The sequence below is a fragment of the Vicugna pacos genome, chromosome 10 (assembly GCF_048564905.1).
Source record: "Vicugna pacos chromosome 10, VicPac4, whole genome shotgun sequence".
Lineage (NCBI taxonomy): Eukaryota > Metazoa > Chordata > Mammalia > Artiodactyla > Camelidae > Vicugna > Vicugna pacos.
Window position 1 is genome coordinate 74,625,405 of NC_132996.1, and position 19,675 is coordinate 74,645,079.

Consider the following 19,675-nt stretch of genomic DNA (forward strand, 5'->3'; position numbering starts at 1 on the left):
AAACTCCGGCTCTGGGGGGACCACAGCGGCACCGCCCCTTGGAGCTCCCAGGACGCTCTCAGGTTGGGTAACTGGACTTGGAGGCAGGGGGTGCTCGGCTGAGGGACCCAGGGCTCCCACTCCCCACCACCTGCTCAGAGAGGAGAAGCCTGGCACGATTTCAGCCTGGTGGGTCTCCACGGCCCAGCCTTGCTCTCTGCTGTAAAAGGACCAGAGCGTCCCTTCCCCAGAATCCCCGTCCTGGTGGCTCAGCCAGCTCACAAAGCAGCTCTCAAACACACGTGCCACCGTATCAGGTCCCGCGGCTCGGCCGGCTGCTGCTCAGTGGTCACTTGTTTCTCGCAGCAGGAGCCAGCGTCCTGCCCCCGAGTCTACAGACCAGCACTTTTACTGCTCTCCCCGGGGTGAGGCGTGTGCCACACACACAGACACAAATGTGCACACATCCACAGCAGCCACACGTGCAAATGAACACAGTGTGCACACGCGTGCTTAATGGCTGCAAAGGGACACAGAGGCCTTTTCAACAGATTCAGGCTCAGAGGGCTTCCTGGAAGGAGCCGCCTGCATCCTGATGGCCCGGCCAGGGCTTCACACGTGCCAAGAGCAGGACAGGGCAGGGGGCAGCCTTCCAGGGGAGCCCCAAGGATGGTGGTCCCTGGAGGTGGCATTTTGTCCACGAGGTTTCCCAAGGCCAGGCCAGCCACATGTGCATGGTGTCCCCCGGATGCCGTGTGCAGAGCCTACTGACTGAGCCCAACTCGCCCCCCAGGAAGCAGCCACCCAGCCCCTCAGCACCCACAGAAGCACCCCCACACGGCATCTCTGACCAGGTTTATTCTGCAAAGCAAAGGACTGAGCAAAGACTTGGAAAATAAATAGCCGCAGAGAGAAAGTCAGCTTAGGGGGCGAGGAAGCTCAGAGGGTCGGTGGGAAGGGGATGCGCAAGGCTGCGGAGGGGCGGAGGGACGGGGCTGCGCGCCCTCCCCGCTCACCTCCTCCCTGGGGCCAGCAGCCTGGGGATGGAGCGCCGAGCCCTGTCCTGGGGGGACAGGAGCTCGCACGTGGTGTTCTGGCACCCACAGCTCTCAATGTGGGTGTAGGTGTGGCTGAGTGTGCCACCGCCCGGGCACTGCAGCGCCACCTGCCGCTGGCTGGTGCGCTGCTCCTTGCAGCAGGAGCATCTGTGGTCCAGGGCCTGGGCCTGGGCTGAGTACCTGGGGGAAGGAAGGCCGCAGTGAGGGGCCACTGCCTGCTCCTGCTCGGGCGGCTGCTGCCTCCCCTCCGCGGCCCCTCAGGGCCACTCCCCACGCGGGACTCACATGGCAAAGGTCCCGCAAGACCCAGAGCAATCGTTCATGCTGACCAACTTGGTGCAGCCGTTGTGGGAAATCTCCCTGATGACGGAGACCATGGAGCAGGGGATCCCAGTCTCGTGAGGGATGCCTGCGGGGAGGGGCCGAGGCTCAGGGCGGGGGCTCCACCTTCCAGAGCCCTGGGCTCTCCCTGCCCACTTCCTCTCCCCTCCCCAAGCGCCCCACCTCCCTGCCCTGAAGCAAGCTGGGTTCTGTCCGGCTCCTCCCTGGGAGGGGATTCAGGCTTCCTGGGCACCCCAGGTGATGACCTCCAACTCAGCGTCCAGCCAGAGTGTCACAGAGGGGACGCAGCTCACGGAGGACCACCCCCTGTGCCTCAAGGGGGCCCAGGGAGCCCCCTGCCCAGCCCAACCCCTACCCGGGAGCGCCGCCCCCTGGCCTGTACTCACACTTCCTGCAGCAGCCATTGGACATGAGACTGATGGAGCCCTGGAGGGGAGGGGAATGAGTTGAGACCCCCAGGTCCCCCAACAGTGAGACCCCCTTCTTGCGACGGGGATGGCGAGGGGCAGCTCCTGCAGAAGGGGCCCAGAGCAGAGCCTCCCAGGGCAGCTGCAACCCAGCCCTCCGGGAAGACCGAGGCCCCACGCTCCTGCAGAGACCGGCCGGCTCACCGGGAGGCAGGTGCTGGGATCAAAGTCGGGGCAGGTGATCTTGGAGACGGACGAGATGAGCTGGTTGTGTAACTTCACGCAGCTGAAGAGGGTACAGTTGTCCAGGGGGTCATTCTTCATGTCACCGGGCTGTGGGGCAGAGAGAGGCCGGGTGAGGCTGGCGGGGGCACCACCCCGACACCTTGCAGCTCCCCGACCACCCTGCCAAGTGCGGCTTCTGGGACCGGAGGTCCAGCCCACAGGCCCAGAAACACCGGGACGCACGGACAGCCACCACCTGTAGTCCACCCACGTGTCCACATTCTAACCCCCACAACCTGCAGAGGTGACCTTATTTGGAAAAGGTGCCTTGCAGACGTGACTCAGTTACGGATCTCGAGATAAGGTCACCCTGGATAACCCAGTGGGCGGGGGCAAAGCCCTAGGACCGCTGTCCCGAGGAGAGACAGGGCACCGGACAGCCGGGCGGCGCCGGGAGGCCCAGCCTCGCCCTGGGGAAGGAGGGGCGTGCGTACCTTCAGAACGAGGTGCTGGTCGCTGGGCTGCTGGATGATGCAGTGCGTCTGCTGACACTTCTTGCAGCACTCCCCGGGGACGTCCACCAGCTCGAAGCCCTGCAGGACACCCACGGGCCGGTTGGCGTCGAGAGAGAAGGGCTCCGAGCGACCGACCGCGGGCGGCAGCACACTCGGCCGGGGCAGGGGCGCTTACGGGGTTGCAGGAGGTGTTGCAGGGCACGTGGCTGCAGGAGATGGTGTTGAGCTGCGTGGCGCTGTCCCTGCTGGTGGTGCACACGCAGTTCTGGCACTTGGAGGAATAGACTGGAGAACCGGGCTTGGGGCACAGGGAAGGGCGGGTGAGGGGGGCCGCCGTGACACCTTTCACCCCCCTCCCGGACAGACGCCGGCCCCCCCATTGCCTGCAGAGGGCTGGGCACCCTGGTGCAGGCACCAACGGAGCCCCCGGCCACCCGAGAGCCTGCTGAGACCCCACTCCCAAGCCGCATCTGCACCCCGCCCTCCCCCTGCAGCCAGCCAGGCCTCACCTGGTACTCGGCGTTCTCCACAACACACACGCCCTTGGGCACTTGGGACGAAGAACAACGGGGCGAGGGTCAGACAGTCCTCCTGACCCGGCGGCGGACGCACAGCCGGTGGACACGCGAGGGGCAGGGAGCCCCCAGGGGGGAGCCCCTCCCCCCAACCCACACTCCCAGCACCGCCCAGCCCCGGGGAGGGAGCGGGCGCCCACTGCTCGGCCTCCCTGGCCCCGGCACACCTACCACACGAGTGCAAGGGGCAGCATCTCCCGGGGACCATCTCGCTCTTCACTTCAAATCCCAGCGGGCACAGCAGGGGCTTCTCCCTGCACAGGCTGGCGTTGCACTCTGAAGAGCGGCGGAGACGCGCCGGTGAGCACGGCTCCTCCAGGCCGAGCCCCCCAGCCGGGCCCTGCAGCAGGAACCCCTCCAGCCCTGGGCACACGGCCTCCTCAAGCCCTACCGTCCCGGGGACGCGCCCTGTGGCCCCGGCCTCCAACGGGCCGCGAACTCAGGGCTCCCGGCTCAGCCAGGAGGTGAAACCGTGTAGCGGGGACACGCTCGGGGACCCTGGGGGCCCAGGAGGGGACGGCCCGCGGCCCAGGCCACTCCCTGCCCCCAGGGGCGCCTTACTGCAGGAGGTGATGCTGCAGCAGGGGTCGGCGGGGTCCACCTCGGTGACCAGGTAGGTGCCGTCCTCCCCGCACTCAGGGCGGGAGTCCTGGCTGCACGCCCTAGGCTGACAGCTGATGCCGCTGCCCCCCTCCAGGCAGATGCAGTCCTTGCAGTCGAACTGGAAGTGCTCCCCAAACTGCAGGGAGGAAGGGGTGAGTGGGGAGGGAGGGGGCGCCGGCCCACCTGGCCCTGGGCCTCGGCCTCCATGAAGCTGGTCTGGGGTCCCGGGGAGACAAGGCACCACGCCTGGAAGCCCACCGAGCTGCCTGCGGGAAAGCCTGTGCCCTCCCCGCGCCCCCTCCCCACCCCCGCCCCACCTCCCCGTCCCCCTCCCATCGCCTCCCCGCCTAGGCACCTGCCACCTCAAGCCCTCAGGGCAGGTTCTGGGCCAGGACAGGGGCTCCCCTCAGGGCCAGGTCACTGAGACCACAACCTTGACCTGCTCACCACCGTCCACCTACACAGCACGCACCCGGCAGAAACCACGTGTGTCTGCGGGGCTCGAGCAGACTAGAGCTCAAGAATCAACCGCGTGCAGGAGACGCGCACAGCTCTGCAGTGGCCAAGACGCCGCCTCCGCAGGTGTGCACAGCAACAAAAGACCAGCGGGCGGAGGCGCGGAGCGGGGGGTGGACGCGGAGCTGGGTGGACCAGGGAGGGGTGCGGGGGTGGCTACCCCTCCTAGCCCAGCCGTCCGGGAATTAAATGACTCAGGACTCAGTCTTTGAGGGTCCCCGGCTCTCATGTCCAGCCCTTCCTACACCCCAAAATTTGGCCTTTGTGGGAGAAGGCGGCCCCGGCACCCAGGGGTTGGCTTACCTCTCTGGGCACGTTGTCGGGCCCCACGCAGCCTAGGAAGGAGAGGCAGCAGCCGCTGTGAGCACAGCCCTGGTGCGGCACGGGCAGGGCTCAGCCTCAGCGGGGGCGGGGGGCACCGGGGGGCAGCCTACCGCACGAGTCCACGCAGACGTCGAAGCCGGGGCCAAAGTTCACCGTGCCCTCGGGACAGAAGCAGCCTTCCACCAGCTGGGTGCTGTTCTCCTGGGAAGGGCTGGGGGCGGGAGGGCGCGATGAGATGGGCGGTGGGGACAGGCCGGACCCCCAGGCCCACACGGGGCCACCCGGAAGCACCGCCAGAGGGGAGAGCCTGCCCTCCCGGCGCCTCCACGGGCGCCTCACCTGGACTGACAGGTGGGCTCTTCTGCGGGACCACAGGCACGGTACTCCCGATGAGCCGGGCACTTCACCTCTGCGGGAGGAGGCAGGCGCCCGAGGGGCCAGAGTCACAGGGAGCAGCCTGTGCCTGCCCCGCTACTGACTGTCCTGCCCAGCCCCTGCCACGAAGGGCCCCATCCTCCCACCCAGGCTGCGGGCGGCCAGGTGCCCGGTGCTGCCCGCCCCAGACCCCCACGCCGTCCCCAGCCCCGCTGTGCTCAGCAAAGCTGGTCTCTGTGCGTGCCAGGCCGCCCCACCCCAGTCTGGCTTCAGGCAGAGCCCGGAGAGCCCCCTGGCCTGCAGGACCCCAGCCTGGGCGGGGCAGGCGGGCACTCACGGCAGGCCCCGCGGGTGTGGTTCCGCCAGTCGACACAGATGCCCTCCTGGGCACACAGGGCGGCGTAGGTCTGCAGGCTGGCACACTCCAGGCCCGAGTCGGGCACCAAGCAGCTGTCGAACACGCAGGCGTCGTAGTAGTGCTGCGGGGGCGCCAGGGCGTGGCACTGCGCGAACAGGCTGTGGGGGCGGGGCCTGTCAGGGTCTGCTCGGGGCCCCGCCTCTCCCACACTCCCCCTGCCCCCCACCTCTACCCGGGCTGCCCTCCTAGAGCCAGGCTCAGGTTGCTTCCAACCAGACAGACACAGGCAGGCTGACGGTGGGAGCAGAGGGAGTAGGGCAGGCCCTGGGGGAGGGCGGCCCTCGCTGTGGCCCGAGGACGAGGCCTCGGGCAATTGGCTCCCGGAGATGGAAGCCCCGCATCTCCATGTTCGCTGGGTGCCAAGATGCCCCCTCCCGCAACACTGCGGGGGCCTCCCAGCCCTGTGGCGCACACCCCCGGGGACCAGGCGCTCGCTCCATGAGGCCAGCTCTGGGAGCACCCCTTGTATGTCTAAGCCCACATCTGCCTCCCTTTATAGGTACCGGGTGCTGCTCTGCCCCGTCAACTGGTCTACCCCAGGCTGCAAGCTCAGCGGCCCCTGCACCATCCAGGAGGCAGGTGAGGTTCGGGGGGTTGCAAAGGGCACACGGATGTCAAACAAGGCCACTCAGCCCCGTGGAAACCTGGAGCCCGATTACTGGGCCCCTCTGTGAACCGGCACCGGCCCGTGGTGCCCTGACACCTGCCTTCCCAGCCCCACGCTCGGCCCCTGCCACCTCCTCTCTGTCCATGAGGTGGGGTCACAGAGGGGGGAGGCCGCTCTCGGGGAGCCTGCAGCCCACGACTGGCCGAGGCAGCAGCCGGCCGGGGGTCAGGGTCACCTGTCCTTGATGAGCTCGCAGAGAGGAGACGCGCAGGCCTCACCCACGGTGGTCCTGCCCGCAGACGGCGAGGTGGCCGGGCGCTGGGTGGTGAAGCTGGTGTGGGGACATTGCGGCTTGGAGGGGTCGTACACCGCCCACTGGTCAGCTGCCACCTCACAGTTGTCGACGACCTCCCCACTGGGCAGCACGCAGTCGTCCACGGTGGTGTTGGTGCACGTGCCTGGGTGGGGGAGAAGGTCCCCGTGTGCCCGGGCCCGCCCAGTTCGTCCAGCAGACCCAGCAAGCCCCTGAGACACCGCCCCTCCTCCAGCCCAGGTCCCCTGGTGCCCAGCTGCCCAGGGCCCAGGGCACAGGCTAGACTGCACTCCTGCTGGCTTCCCGCTGGGCCCAAACCCGGAAGGATGGCTGTGGGGACCCTGAACAGAGCAGAGAACCACAGCGGGGCTGGCGGGGCCCACAGACAGCCTCTGCCCAGCCGCCCTCCCCAGCGCAGGGCACGGGGGCCGAGGTCAAGGGCTCACCACACTGGCCCTTTGTGTTGTTCCCGAACAGGCGGTAGGGCAGCCGGATGGAGAAGGCGAGGCCGTTGTAGGAGACGAGGGCGCCCAGCTCGGGGATGGCCACCACGAGGTTGATGCCCGACTCGTACACCTGCAGCCCGTACTTCTTGTAGGGCAGCGCCACGGCCTGCCTGTTCACCTGCACCTGTGGCCGACACACCGGGTCAGGGAGGGCCGGCGGGAGCCTCATGGGTCTGACCGGAGCGTGCGGTGCCTTTGGAAAGTACCCGGATCCCCCCACCCTCACACTGTGCCCGCGCCCCTCTGCCTTCCCTCTTCCTTCCCACCGCATTGGGCCGGACCTTCATCCTGACTAGTCCCAGGGGCCAGGTAGCCAGGGCGCTGTCCTCTGAGCCCCCGGAGACTTGGGGGGAACCGCGCAGGGGGCGGGGCTCTCCACGCCATGGGAAATGACAACTCCACGTGGGGCGCACAGAGCCCCTGTGCTCAGGGAGGGGGCTTCTGCCACACAGACCTGTGCCCAGGGTGCCTGGCAGGAGCAGGGGTGGCGGGTCACGGGGTCCCTGAATGCCCCGGAGGGCCTGTGAGGAGAGCTGACATGTCCACTGAGTGCTGCCCCCGCGCAGCCCTGGGGCAAGGCCCCCCCCAGCGAGGGAGCTGACATCGCCCCAGCCCAGCTCGCCCTGCCGCGGACGCTCGGCCCCGCCGCCGGCCTACCTGCACCGTCATGGGCGCCATCTGCACGGTCTCGAGCCGCACCTCCTGCGTCTCGTGGCGCACGATGAGCGTGCGGGGGCAGGACACCCGGTCGCGGGGGTCGCAGTGGTAGTTGTCGACGTAGACCCCAAAGCCGTCCACGGTGGGCACGGCCTCCTCCACCAGCACGTACGTGCACGCACCCTGGTGGCTGTAGTACAGCCCGTCGAAGGTGACGTAGTGCGGGTCCCCCCAGCCGGTGCAGTAGCCTGCGGAGCGGCCGAGGTGGGCCGGCGCCCAGCCCCGGGGGCGGGGACAGGACACAGTCAGGGGACAAGGCACAAGGGGGAAGAGCAAGTGGAAACTGAGGAAGGCCCCATAAGCCTGGTGCCCAGGGCGCGTGGGGCATCAGGGCCCCACGCGTGTGTTCCCTCCGAAGGGCAGGGCCTGACTTCACTCCCAACCCCAGCTGCCCCAGGCCGCAGCCCTTCTATGTGGCTGCGCCCCACCAGGAAAGCCCCTCCCGCTCCCGGACCCCTGCCTGAGGAGGGCAGTAAGCTGGAGGCAAGTCAAGTCCCTCCAGACGTGTGCCCGGCCCTCAGCCATCACAGCCAGCCTGTCCCACCTGCGGTGTGCACCCCGCCCCCCAGCACACACACAGAAGGGAGCCGGCGCGGGGGGCTTACAGTCGCACTCCCAGTGCCAGCAGCACCCGTCCGGGTCCTTGACGCGCACGGGCGTGAGGCCGTTGGAGCAGGTGGGCATCGGGGGGGGGTTGCACTCCACCTCCACCAGCTCCACGGTGTTGTCGTGCTTGCAGACGGCCATCGTGCAGTTACACAGCCACCACGTCTCGTTCTCCTGCGGGCAGGCCAGGCACAGGATCAGCCGGGCCCAGTCTGCAGCCCGGCCCCAGAGGAGGGCCGCCAGCACCTCCCCACGGCAATGGGGATGTGGTGGGGACTCGGAAGGGCTCCGGCAGACCCTGTGCCCTGACTGCAGGTGGTGCGGGGCACAGGGGGCTGGGTGCCCTGTGTGACCAGCAGAAAGGCAGCGCCTGGGGCTTTGCAAGACCTGGTGGTGGGGGCATGCGCCCGGTGCTTGGGGAGAAAGCTGCACAGAAACCACAGACCTTTCTGGGAGGGTTGAAGTCCAGGCACCCGGGAGGGTGGGTGGTGGTGGACACGCTTGAGGCTGTGGATGATGGGGCCGTGGTGGTAGGGAGCGGGCTGAGTGTTGTAGAGGGTGTTGATGGGCACGACCAGTTGTAGAACTCAAGTTCGCAAGACTTTGAGCAGTACGCGTAACGGCACATGCCTCCTTCGGTGACGTTGTACGTCACTTCGCCTGCAAGGGAGACACCAGTCCTACACAATCCACATAGGGCGGCCACGAGACGACACAGGTGGGTCGCCCGGTGGCCGCGAGAGGGCAGCCCACGCCTCACTTTCCCAACAGCCAAGCTGCAGCACGAGGGGCCGGATTCGCCAGGACGCTACCCTGACCACAAGCACGACAGACACAGCCACAACCTGGGAGTTCAGGGAGACAAGCCTGGACACACACCTGGGCTGTAGAATTCTCCATTCAACTCGCAGCATTTCTCTATGGGGGGGGTACTAGGGCCGGTTATGGAGGTGCTGAGGGGGGAGGTGATCAGGGTCTCCGTCGGGGTGGTTGTGCTGAGAGTTGAGGTCTCCGTGGTGGTGGAGGTCGAAGTGGGAGGCTCTGTTGAGGTGGTGAGTGTTGGGGTTGGGGTCACTGTGGAGGTGGTGGTGGGTGTCGGGGTAGGAGTCCCTGTGGAGGTGGTGCTGATGGTGGGTGTTGGGGTTGTGGACTCTGTGGTGGTGGTGGTGCTGGGGGTTGTGGTCTCCGTGGTGGTGGTGGTGCTGGGGGTTGTGGCCTCCGTTGTGCTGGAGGCTGGAGCTGGAGTCTCTGTTGCAGTGGTGGTGGGTGCCGTGGTACTGCTCTGTGAGATGGTGGTGGGATATGTTGTGGGGCAGCCAGGGCGAGGAACACAGCAGTAGACATTGATCTCATAGTTGAGGCAGTAAGGCACGGGGGTGGCTACCCCTGGCTTCTGGTCTTGGTTTTTGCACACAAGCCCTACAGAAGTGTCGCACACCACAGTTTGTCCAAGCTCTTGCAGGGGAACGCTGGGAAACATGGCGGCTCTGCAGGAGATGCTGGCTACTGAGCCCATTCTACAGACATTCTCAATGGCTTCAATATCTCCACCTTCTTTGGTAAAGTTCGGTTTCGCAGAATCCAGCCAGCCGGTCCAATTGCAGACAGGCACACATGAAGTGCTTGGGGTAGACGTGGTGGTGGTCGTGCTGGGTGTTGAGGTCTCGATGGTGGTGGAGGTCGCAGTTGGAGGCTCTGTTGGGGTTGGGGTCACTGTGGAGGTGGTGGTGGGTGTCGGAGTAGGAGTCCCTGTGGAGGTGGTGCTGATGGAAGGTGCTGGGGTTGTGATCTCCGTGGTGGTGGTGGTGCTGGGGGTTGTGGTCTCCGTGGTGGTGGTGGTGCTGGGGGTTGTGGCCTCCGTTGTGCTGGAGGCTGGAGCTGGCGTCTCTGTTGCAGTGGTGGTGGGTGTCGTGGTACTGCTCTGTGAGATGGTGGTGGGATATGTTGTGGGGCAGCCAGGGCGAGGAACACAGCAGTAGACATTGATCTCATAGTTGAGGCAGTAAGGCACGGGGGTGGCTACCCCTGGCTTCTGGTCTTGGTTTTTGCACACAAGCCCTACAGAAGTGTCGCACACCACAGTTTGTCCAAGCTCTTGCAGGGGAACGCTGGGAAACCTGGTGGCTCTGCAGGAGATGCTGGCTACTGAGCCCATTCTACAGACATTCTCAATGGCTTCAATATCTCCACCTTCTTTGGTAATGTTCGGTTTGGCAGAATCCAGCCAGCCGGTCCAATTGCAGACAGGCACACATGAAGTGCTTGGGGTAGACGTGGTGGTGGTCGTGCTGGGTGTTGAGGTCTCGGTGGTGGTGGAGGTCGCAGTTGGAGGCTCTGTTGGGGTTGGGGTCACTGTGGAGGTGGTGGTGGGTGTTGGAGTAGGAGTCCCTGTGGAGGTGGTGCTGATGGAAGGTGTTCGGGTTGTGGTCTCCGTGGTGGTGGTGGTGCTGGGGGTTGTGGTCTCCGTGGTGGTGGTGGTGCTGGGGGTTGTGGTCTCCGTTGTGCTGGAGGCTGGAGCTGGCGTCTCTGTTGCAGTGGTGGTGGGTGTCGTGGTACTGCTCTGTGAGATGGTGGTGGGATATGTTGTGGGGCAGCCAGGGCGAGGAACACAGCAGTAGACATTGATCTCATAGTTGAGGCAGTAAGGCATGGGGGTGGCTACCCCTGGCTTCTGGTCTTGGTTTTTGCACACAAGCCCTACAGAAGTGTCGCACACCACAGTTTGTCCAAGCTCTTGCAGGGGAACGCTGGGAAACATGGCAGCTCTGCAGGAGATGCTGGCTACTGAGCCCATTCTACAGACATTTTCAATGGCTTCAATATCTCCACCTTCTTTGGTAAAGTTCGGTTTGGCAGAATCCAGCCAGCCGGTCCAATTGCAGACAGGCACACATGAAGTGCTTGGGGTAGACGTGGTGGTGGTCGTGCTGGGTGTTGAGGTCTCGGTGGTGGTGGAGGTCGCAGTTGGAGGCTCTGTTGGGGTTGGGGTCACTGTGGAGGTGGTGGTGGGTGTCGGAGTAGGAGTCCCTGTGGAGGTGGTGCTGATGGAAGGTGCTGGGGTTGTGGTCTCCGTGGTGGTGGTGGTGCTGTGGGTTGTGGTCTCCGTGGTGGTGGTGGTGCTGGGGGTTGTGGTCTCCGTGGTGGTGGTGGTGCTGGGGGTTGTGGTCTCCGTTGTGCTGGAGGCTGGAGCTGGCGTCTCTGTTGCAGTGGTGGTGGGTGCCGTGGTACTGCTCTGTGAGATGGTGGTGGGATATGTTGTGGGGCAGCCAGGGCGAGGAACACAGCAGTAGACATTGATCTCATAGTTGAGGCAGTAAGGCACGGGGGTGGCTAACCCTGGCTTCTGGTCTTGGTTTTTGCACACAAGCCCTACAGAAATGTCGCACACCACAGTTTGTCCAAGCTCTTGCAGGGGAACGCTGGGAAACCTGGTGGCTCTGCAGGAGATGCTGGCTACTGAGCCCATTCTACAGACATTCTCAATGGCTTCAATATCTCCACCTTCTTTGGTAAAGTTCGGTTTGGCAGAATCCAGCCAGCCGGTCCAATTGCAGACAGGCACACATGAAGTGCTTGGGGTAGACGTGGTGGTGGTCGTGCTGGGTGTTGAGGTCTCGGTGGTGGTGGAGGTCGCAGTTGGAGGCTCTGTTGGGGTTGGGGTCACTGTGGAGGTGGTGGTGGGTGTCGGAGTAGGAGTCCCTGTGGAGGTGGTGCTGATGGAAGGTGCTGGGGTTGTGGTCTCCGTGGTGGTGGTGGTGCTGGGGGTTGTGGTCTCCGTGGTGGTGGTGGTGCTGGGGGTTGTGGTCTCCGTGGTGGTGGTGGTGCTGGGGGTTGTGGTCTCCGTTGTGCTGGAGGCTGGAGCTGGCGTCTCTGTTGCAGTGGTGGTGGGTGTCGTGGTACTGCTCTGTGAGATGGTGGTGGGATATGTTGTGGGGCAGCCAGGCCGAGGAACACAGCAGTAGACATTGATCTCATAGTTGAGGCAGTAAGGCATGGGGGTGGCTACCCCTGGCTTCTGGTCTTGGTTTTTGCACACAAGCCCTACAGAAGTGTCGCACACCACAGTTTGTCCAAGCTCTTGCAGGGGAACGCTGGGAAACATGGCGGCTCTGCAGGAGATGCTGGCTACTGAGCCCATTCTACAGACATTTTCAATGGCTTCAATATCTCCACCTTCTTTGGTAAAGTTCGGTTTGGCAGAATCCAGCCAGCCGGTCCAATTGCAGACAGGCACACATGAAGTGCTTGGGGTAGACGTGGTGGTGGTCGTGCTGGGTGTTGAGGTCTCGGTGGTGGTGGAGGTCGCAGTTGGAGGCTCTGTTGGGGTTGGGGTCACTGTGGAGGTGGTGGTGGGTGTCGGAGTAGGAGTCCCTGTGGAGGTGGTGCTGATGGAAGGTGCTGGGGTTGTGGTCTCCGTGGTGGTGGTGGTGCTGTGGGTTGTGGTCTCCGTGGTGGTGGTGGTGCTGGGGGTTGTGGTCTCCGTGGTGGTGGTGGTGCTGGGGGTTGTGGTCTCCGTTGTGCTGGAGGCTGGAGCTGGCGTCTCTGTTGCAGTGGTGGTGGGTGCCGTGGTACTGCTCTGTGAGATGGTGGTGGGATATGTTGTGGGGCAGCCAGGCCGAGGAACACAGCAGTAGACATTGATCTCATAGTTGAGGCAGTAAGGCACGGGGGTGGCTAACCCTGGCTTCTGGTCTTGGTTTTTGCACACAAGCCCTACAGAAATGTCGCACACCACAGTTTGTCCAAGCTCTTGCAGGGGAACGCTGGGAAACCTGGTGGCTCTGCAGGAGATGCTGGCTACTGAGCCCATTCTACAGACATTCTCAATGGCTTCAATATCTCCACCTTCTTTGGTAAAGTTCGGTTTGGCAGAATCCAGCCAGCCGGTCCAATTGCAGACAGGCACACATGAAGTGCTTGGGGTAGACGTGGTGGTGGTCGTGCTGGGTGTTGAGGTCTCGGTGGTGGTGGAGGTCGCAGTTGGAGGCTCTGTTGGGGTTGGGGTCACTGTGGAGGTGGTGGTGGGTGTCGGAGTAGGAGTCCCTGTGGAGGTGGTGCTGATGGAAGGTGCTGGGGTTGTGGTCTCCGTGGTGGTGGTGGTGCTGGGGGTTGTGGTCTCCGTGGTGGTGGTGGTGCTGGGGGTTGTGGTCTCCGTGGTGGTGGTGGTGCTGGGGGTTGTGGTCTCCGTTGTGCTGGAGGCTGGAGCTGGCGTCTCTGTTGCAGTGGTGGTGGGTGTCGTGGTACTGCTCTGTGAGATGGTGGTGGGATATGTTGTGGGGCAGCCAGGCCGAGGAACACAGCAGTAGACATTGATCTCATAGTTGAGGCAGTAAGGCATGGGGGTGGCTACCCCTGGCTTCTGGTCTTGGTTTTTGCACACAAGCCCTACAGAAGTGTCGCACACCACAGTTTGTCCAAGCTCTTGCAGGGGAACGCTGGGAAACATGGCGGCTCTGCAGGAGATGCTGGCTACTGAGCCCATTCTACAGACATTTTCAATGGCTTCAATATCTCCACCTTCTTTGGTAAAGTTCGGTTTGGCAGAATCCAGCCAGCCGGTCCAATTGCAGACAGGCACACATGAAGTGCTTGGGGTAGACGTGGTGGTGGTCGTGCTGGGTGTTGAGGTCTCGGTGGTGGTGGAGGTCGCAGTTGGAGGCTCTGTTGGGGTTGGGGTCACTGTGGAGGTGGTGGTGGGTGTCGGAGTAGGAGTCCCTGTGGAGGTGGTGCTGATGGAAGGTGCTGGGGTTGTGGTCTCCGTGGTGGTGGTGGTGCTGGGGGTTGTGGTCTCCGTGGTGGTGGTGGTGCTGGGGGTTGTGGTCTCCGTGGTGGTGGTGGTGCTGGGGGTTGTGGTCTCCGTTGTGCTGGAGGCTGGAGCTGGCGTCTCTGTTGCAGTGGTGGTGGGTGCCGTGGTACTGCTCTGTGAGATGGTGGTGGGATATGTTGTGGGGCAGCCAGGCCGAGGAACACAGCAGTAGACATTGATCTCATAGTTGAGGCAGTAAGGCACGGGGGTGGCTAACCCTGGCTTCTGGTCTTGGTTTTTGCACACAAGCCCTACAGAAATGTCGCACACCACAGTTTGTCCAAGCTCTTGCAGGGGAACGCTGGGAAACCTGGTGGCTCTGCAGGAGATGCTGGCTACTGAGCCCATTCTACAGACATTCTCAATGGCTTCAATATCTCCACCTTCTTTGGTAAAGTTCGGTTTGGCAGAATCCAGCCAGCCGGTCCAATTGCAGACAGGCACACATGAAGTGCTTGGGGTAGACGTGGTGGTGGTCGTGCTGGGTGTTGAGGTCTCGGTGGTGGTGGAGGTCGCAGTTGGAGGCTCTGTTGGGGTTGGGGTCACTGTGGAGGTGGTGGTGGGTGTCGGAGTAGGAGTCCCTGTGGAGGTGGTGCTGATGGAAGGTGCTGGGGTTGTGGTCTCCGTGGTGGTGGTGGTGCTGGGGGTTGTGGTCTCCGTGGTGGTGGTGGTGCTGGGGGTTGTGGTCTCCGTGGTGGTGGTGGTGCTGGGGGTTGTGGTCTCCGTGGTGGTGGTGGTGCTGGGGGTTGTGGTCTCCGTGGTGGTGGTGGTGCTGGGGGTTGTGGTCTCCGTTGTGCTGGAGGCTGGAGCTGGCGTCTCTGTTGCAGTGGTGGTGGGTGTCGTGGTACTGCTCTGTGGGATGGTGGTGGGATATGTTGTGGGGCAGCCAGGCCGAGGAACACAGCAGTAGACATTGATCTCATAGTTGAGGCAGTAAGGCACGGGGGTGGCTACCCCTGGCTTCTGGTCTTGGTTTTTGCACACAAGCCCTACAGAAGTGTCGCACACCACAGTTTGTCCAAGCTCTTGCAGGGGAACGCTGGGAAACATGGCGGCTCTGCAGGAGATGCTGGCTACTGAGCCCATTCTACAGACATTTTCAATGGCTTCAATATCTCCACCTTCTTTGGTAAAGTTCGGTTTGGCAGAATCCAGCCAGCCGGTCCAATTGCAGACAGGCACACATGAAGTGCTTGGGGTAGACGTGGTGGTGGTCGTGCTGGGTGTTGAGGTCTCGGTGGTGGTGGAGGTCGCAGTTGGAGGCTCTGTTGGGGTTGGGGTCACTGTGGAGGTGGTGGTGGGTGTCGGAGTAGGAGTCCCTGTGGAGGTGGTGCTGATGGAAGGTGCTGGGGTTGTGGTCTCCGTGGTGGTGGTGGTGCTGTGGGTTGTGGTCTCCGTGGTGGTGGTGGTGCTGGGGGTTGTGGTCTCCGTTGTGCTGGAGGCTGGAGCTGGCGTCTCTGTTGCAGTGGTGGTGGGTGTTGTGGTACTGCTCTGTGAGATGGTGGTGGGATATGTTGTGGGGCAGCCAGGGCGAGGAACACAGCAGTAGACATTGATCTCATAGTTGAGGCAGTAAGGCACGGGGGTGGCTACCCCTGGCTTCTGGTCTTGGTTTTTGCACACAAGCCCTACAGAAGTGTCGCACACCACAGTTTGTCCAATCTCTTGCAGGGGAACGCTGGGAAACATGGCGGCTCTGCAGGAGATGCTGGCTACTGAGCCCATTCTGCAGACATTTTCAATGGCTTCAATATCTCCACCTTCTTTGGTAAAGTTCGGTTTTGCAGAATCCAGCCAGCCGGTCCAATTGCAGACAGGCACACATGAAGTGCTTGGGGTAGACGTGGTGGTGGTCATAGTGCTGGTGGGTTCTGTTGTAGGTGTGGATGTTGTAATGGTGGGGGTTAGGGTGCTCGGTGTGGGGCTGGGCTCCACTGTAGTAACTGTAGGGCTACTCTGTGGCGACGTGGTGGTGGTCGGGGTGGGTGCACACCAGTCCATTTTCTCGCAGCAGTAGACTCGGATCTCGTAGTCATAGCAGACTGCAAATGGTCCCTTTCCAAACTGGTCTTCATTCTTGCAAATGAACCCAAAGGAGACATTGCACTGTGTCTCCTGGCCCAGCTCCCTCCAGCTGAGGTGGGGCTCTGTGGCCGACCGGCACTCGATGTCCAGGGGGGCCGTGCAGACGTGGTCGAATGTCTCCCAGTCTCCATCATCACTGCCGCCGCTCGGGTGATGCCCGTTGATCCAGTCTGACCAGCAGCACGGCACTGAGAAAGCAAGTTGCGGGGTGGTTATCCAGGCCTGGGGAGACACCTTTCAGGAGGTCAGCGGACTTGGGGAACTCTGACACCCCCATGACCAGCTGTCACCGTCATTGTTTCGAACGCAGCGTAGGCTCAGAGAGCTTACAACTTAGACCTAAACGCCAATCCTCCTTTTGCAAGTGAACACCCGACGCCTAGAGGGAAGCATGCCTGGGTGCCACACCAGTGACTGACCTGGGCCTCAGAGCCCTGGCCCAGTGCCCTTCACTGGCTCCCTCACCTCTTACACCAAACAAAGAAATAAGGAAAGGGCCACCCTGTCCAGTGAGGAAGCGCGGCGGCAGGGGCTTGGTCGTCACTCTCCACCAGCAGTGTTTGCCCGCAGAGCTGGTCACGGTGCCCTGCATGAGTCCCTGGGCTTAGCAAGTCAGGGATCAAGTCACCAAACTACACCATCTCTGGTCCACTAACTGGTGCCCGGCCAGCCCCGCCCACATCTGGGGCGCCTCGCCCCGTCAGAAATGCCGCCAGTCTGACTTACTCGGAGGCGCTGAAGAGGAAGGTGACACTGCTGTCACATGGGGGATGGGGAGAGGATGTCATGATACAGCTGGAGATGCTTAAAGTCTTTCCATTTTACAAGTTCTGTTCTCCGGGTCTGTCGTGCCCTGGTGGCTGCATTCAGCGGTAGCTACGATTTCAGCCCGAGCAAACGCAGAGGGACCTAAGGGCATCTGTCTGCTTCCTCCAACCCTAGGGATGGTTTCTTGCCGGTCTGGGGAAATGTCGCCTTCACTGGGGTCTGGGCTCGGGGATGGGGTCGTGAGGCTGGGGGGCGCCAGGGGACATTCCCTGAGTTGAGCATCCCGCCATGAGCAGAGATAAGGGCGGGCCTAGAAGGGCTGACCCTGCCGGGCTCAGGGGAGGCAGAAGCCCCAGGAGGTAAGGGGTGGATGGACTCGGGGTCTTACCTGGGCTGGAGGTGGTGGAGGGGGTGGTGGTGGTGGCTGTGGAGGGGGTAGTGCTGGTGGTGGTGACAGGGGTGATGGTGGTGGTGGTGCTGGTGGTGACAGGGGTGCTGGTAGGTGGTGAGGGGGATGAGGGTGGCGTGGTGGACGTGCAGATGTTCAAGTGCTTCTCTACTGTCCCGTTGGGGCCACACAACTCCCAGTAGCAGAGAGGGCCGATCTCGGTGTAGTTGAGAATCCTCCCTGGGGGAGGCCAAGGTCAGCACATCAGACACAAGACAGAATCCCAAGACCCCCTTGGTCTGTCCCAGTACGAGGCAGACTGGGTTTCCCCCACCTCCATCCACCAGCAGACCCGCGCCCATCGCGACTCTGTTCCCAGAGCCCTAAGAGCTCCCCAGCAGAACACAGAAGCTGGGTCCCAGAAGGGGCATTGTCTCCCTGGCAGGAGAAACTGTCAGGACATTCCTAAGGGGTGCTGCAAATCAGAGGCACATCTGAGCTGGGAGGGCCCCAGGGAATCCACAGGGAGGGGGAGGGGAGGACGGGCAGGAGGAGGTGGGAGAGGGGTGCAGCAGAAGGGAGGAGGGAGGGGAGGGAGACTGAGCCCACCTGGGCCCGGCCAGAGAGTCCAAGGGCAACCTGTGGGCTCTCCTGGGCAGCCGCACCCAGTGCTTCAAGGCAGAGAGCAACTCACCTTCTTCCAGCCGGCAGACAACTTTCGAGGACTTGGTACACTTGCTGGAAAGCAAGTGCAAAAGCTGCAGGCCCGGGGAAAGCTGGCCCCTCCCAGCCAGCCTTGGCCTTTCCTGCCCAAGCCCCGTGTATGCCCAAAGCCCCAGGGCACAGCCCGAACCAAAGGCCTGCTCCAGGAGCCCCCATCTGGGTTCCCACGGAGTGTGCAGGAGGTGAGGGGGTGTGAGAAAGCACGGCGCACGGCTCTCCCCGAGAAGGGGGCTGTGTCCCGCCCCCCGGTTCCTGTGTGCAGCGTGCACCTGCGCACCCACAGGTCAGCATGTGCGCCGCGTGTGCTTGTGTGTAGCCCCGTGTCCACGTGTGACCGTGAACTTTGTGTGCCAGCGTGTGTGCCTGTATGCAGATGCAGGTGTGCGTGTGCACCGCCCTCCCCCAGACCCCCTGCGATGTGAGCTTAGGTACCAAGACTGGCAGGGCTTCTCCGTGGGCACGGACACTCCCGGTGGGTAGCGAGTGTCCTCGACGTAGCAGCCGCATTCGTCCCCTCTGACACACTTCTTCAGGTCCTCGTCATAGACGGGCCTCTTCTTGGGGCACCGGGGGTAGCAGCCTGGTGGGCACAGGGCTGTACTTAGACCACCACAGAGGACCCCCTGTCCACCAGACCCGCGGTCTTCCCCAGCCTGGCCGGTCCACCCCTCCAGGATGTTCCTCTGGGAAGGCCAGGGCCTGGAAAGGCAGGGGCCTGGCTCCCTCCTCTGGGGTCCCGACACTGCCACTCCGCCAGCCAAAGGGCCGGCAGGCCCCGCCCACCCGCTGGTGGACAGCCAGGCCCCGCCCACCTGCTGATGGACAGCCAGGCCCGGCCCATCCCGAGGAAGGGGGCAGGCCGGGCACCTCCCAGGGGTAGGATGCTTCCTCCCCAGGTCCTCTGCTGGCTCACCCCTGCATGTCCCTGGTGCTCAGCTAGTCCTCAGCTCAAAGGCCCTGCACAGGCCTCCCCAGCCCACCACCTAAAATGCTGCGCCCTCGTCCTGCTCTGCCCCCCCACAGCTCCCCTCCTGACCACAGGACCACACGCGCTGAGGTAACGCGCTTCTTTTCTGCCTCTCCCCTCGAGGGCAGTCTCAGCTCAGGCTCCAAGTCCACCGCCTGATGAACAGATTCTGCAGCTGGGTGAGCCTGCCTCAGCCTGCAACTCGGGGTCCCCGGCCCCCACAGAGCCTGTGTCGGGGTGACCCCGGGCGTCCCCAGACGCCGCCGACCCTGCCTCCCCGGCAGGCCCCTCACCCTCCAGGTAGGACACGGAGATGTTGGAGCGGATGCCGCTGAGGCTCCTGCAGGTCTCGAAGCTGCGCTTCCCGCACGGCTCGTAGTGCCACTCACACTCGTCCGGGGGGTTGTAGTAGTCACAGAAGACGGCTGGGGGGCAGGGCTGGGGTCAGCCTCAGCGAGCCCGAGGCCGGTGAGGGCGACCCGCAGGGGCCCAGGGGGCCCACAGGCGCCTGCCTCCTGGGGAGGGGGCAGGGGCGGAGGGGCCCACATACGCCCCATCCCCCACAGGCGCTGCCCCGCCCAGGGCAGCAGCCCCAGCCCGCCCGCTGGCGCCCACACCCGGGTCGGGTAGGCACTCACGGCACAGCTCCGGCGTCCTCCAGGTCACGCAGGCCCCCTCCTTGGCGCACTCCTGGGCGTAGGAGGCCACGGCGGAGCAGAAGCACTCGCAGTCCCCGCCGGTGTCGCAGGAGCACGAGTCGTGGACGCAGGCCTCGTAGAAGGGCTTGGGGTCCACCTGCGGGAAGAGCCTCCGTGGGGCCCGGCTCTATACCGCCCGCCCGAGGAGCTCAGG

At 63.8% G+C, this 19,675-nt stretch overlaps 1 protein-coding gene across 1 annotated transcript in view; it reads right to left on the bottom strand.

Annotated features, from left to right (window-relative positions):
* Positions 1–819: 819 nt before the first annotated feature.
* The window catches only part of LOC102527588 (mucin-2), a 28,469-nt gene continuing 9,613 nt past the window's right edge, over positions 820–19,675 (bottom strand). The window contains exons 24-56 of the mRNA XM_072970742.1: positions 19,462–19,618; positions 19,117–19,248; positions 18,289–18,436; positions 17,828–17,871; positions 17,122–17,373; positions 16,386–16,391; positions 15,886–16,165; positions 15,069–15,225; positions 14,359–14,645; positions 12,993–14,004; positions 11,687–12,662; positions 10,999–11,269; positions 10,376–10,644; positions 9,365–9,958; positions 8,966–9,160; positions 8,532–8,746; positions 8,086–8,260; positions 7,421–7,668; positions 6,704–6,887; positions 6,180–6,402; positions 5,257–5,435; positions 4,884–4,953; positions 4,655–4,755; positions 4,524–4,555; positions 3,663–3,840; positions 3,273–3,377; positions 3,036–3,076; positions 2,702–2,824; positions 2,506–2,604; positions 1,991–2,119; positions 1,766–1,805; positions 1,323–1,446; positions 820–1,217 (exon numbers count right to left, since the gene is read on the bottom strand). Of these exons, the coding sequence (XP_072826843.1) occupies positions 992–1,217; positions 1,323–1,446; positions 1,766–1,805; positions 1,991–2,119; positions 2,506–2,604; positions 2,702–2,824; positions 3,036–3,076; positions 3,273–3,377; positions 3,663–3,840; positions 4,524–4,555; positions 4,655–4,755; positions 4,884–4,953; positions 5,257–5,435; positions 6,180–6,402; positions 6,704–6,887; positions 7,421–7,668; positions 8,086–8,260; positions 8,532–8,746; positions 8,966–9,160; positions 9,365–9,958; positions 10,376–10,644; positions 10,999–11,269; positions 11,687–12,662; positions 12,993–14,004; positions 14,359–14,645; positions 15,069–15,225; positions 15,886–16,165; positions 16,386–16,391; positions 17,122–17,373; positions 17,828–17,871; positions 18,289–18,436; positions 19,117–19,248; positions 19,462–19,618 (7,272 nt within the window). The 3' untranslated portion in view covers positions 820–991. The remainder of the gene's footprint in view (positions 1,218–1,322; positions 1,447–1,765; positions 1,806–1,990; positions 2,120–2,505; positions 2,605–2,701; positions 2,825–3,035; positions 3,077–3,272; positions 3,378–3,662; positions 3,841–4,523; positions 4,556–4,654; positions 4,756–4,883; positions 4,954–5,256; positions 5,436–6,179; positions 6,403–6,703; positions 6,888–7,420; positions 7,669–8,085; positions 8,261–8,531; positions 8,747–8,965; positions 9,161–9,364; positions 9,959–10,375; positions 10,645–10,998; positions 11,270–11,686; positions 12,663–12,992; positions 14,005–14,358; positions 14,646–15,068; positions 15,226–15,885; positions 16,166–16,385; positions 16,392–17,121; positions 17,374–17,827; positions 17,872–18,288; positions 18,437–19,116; positions 19,249–19,461; positions 19,619–19,675) is intronic.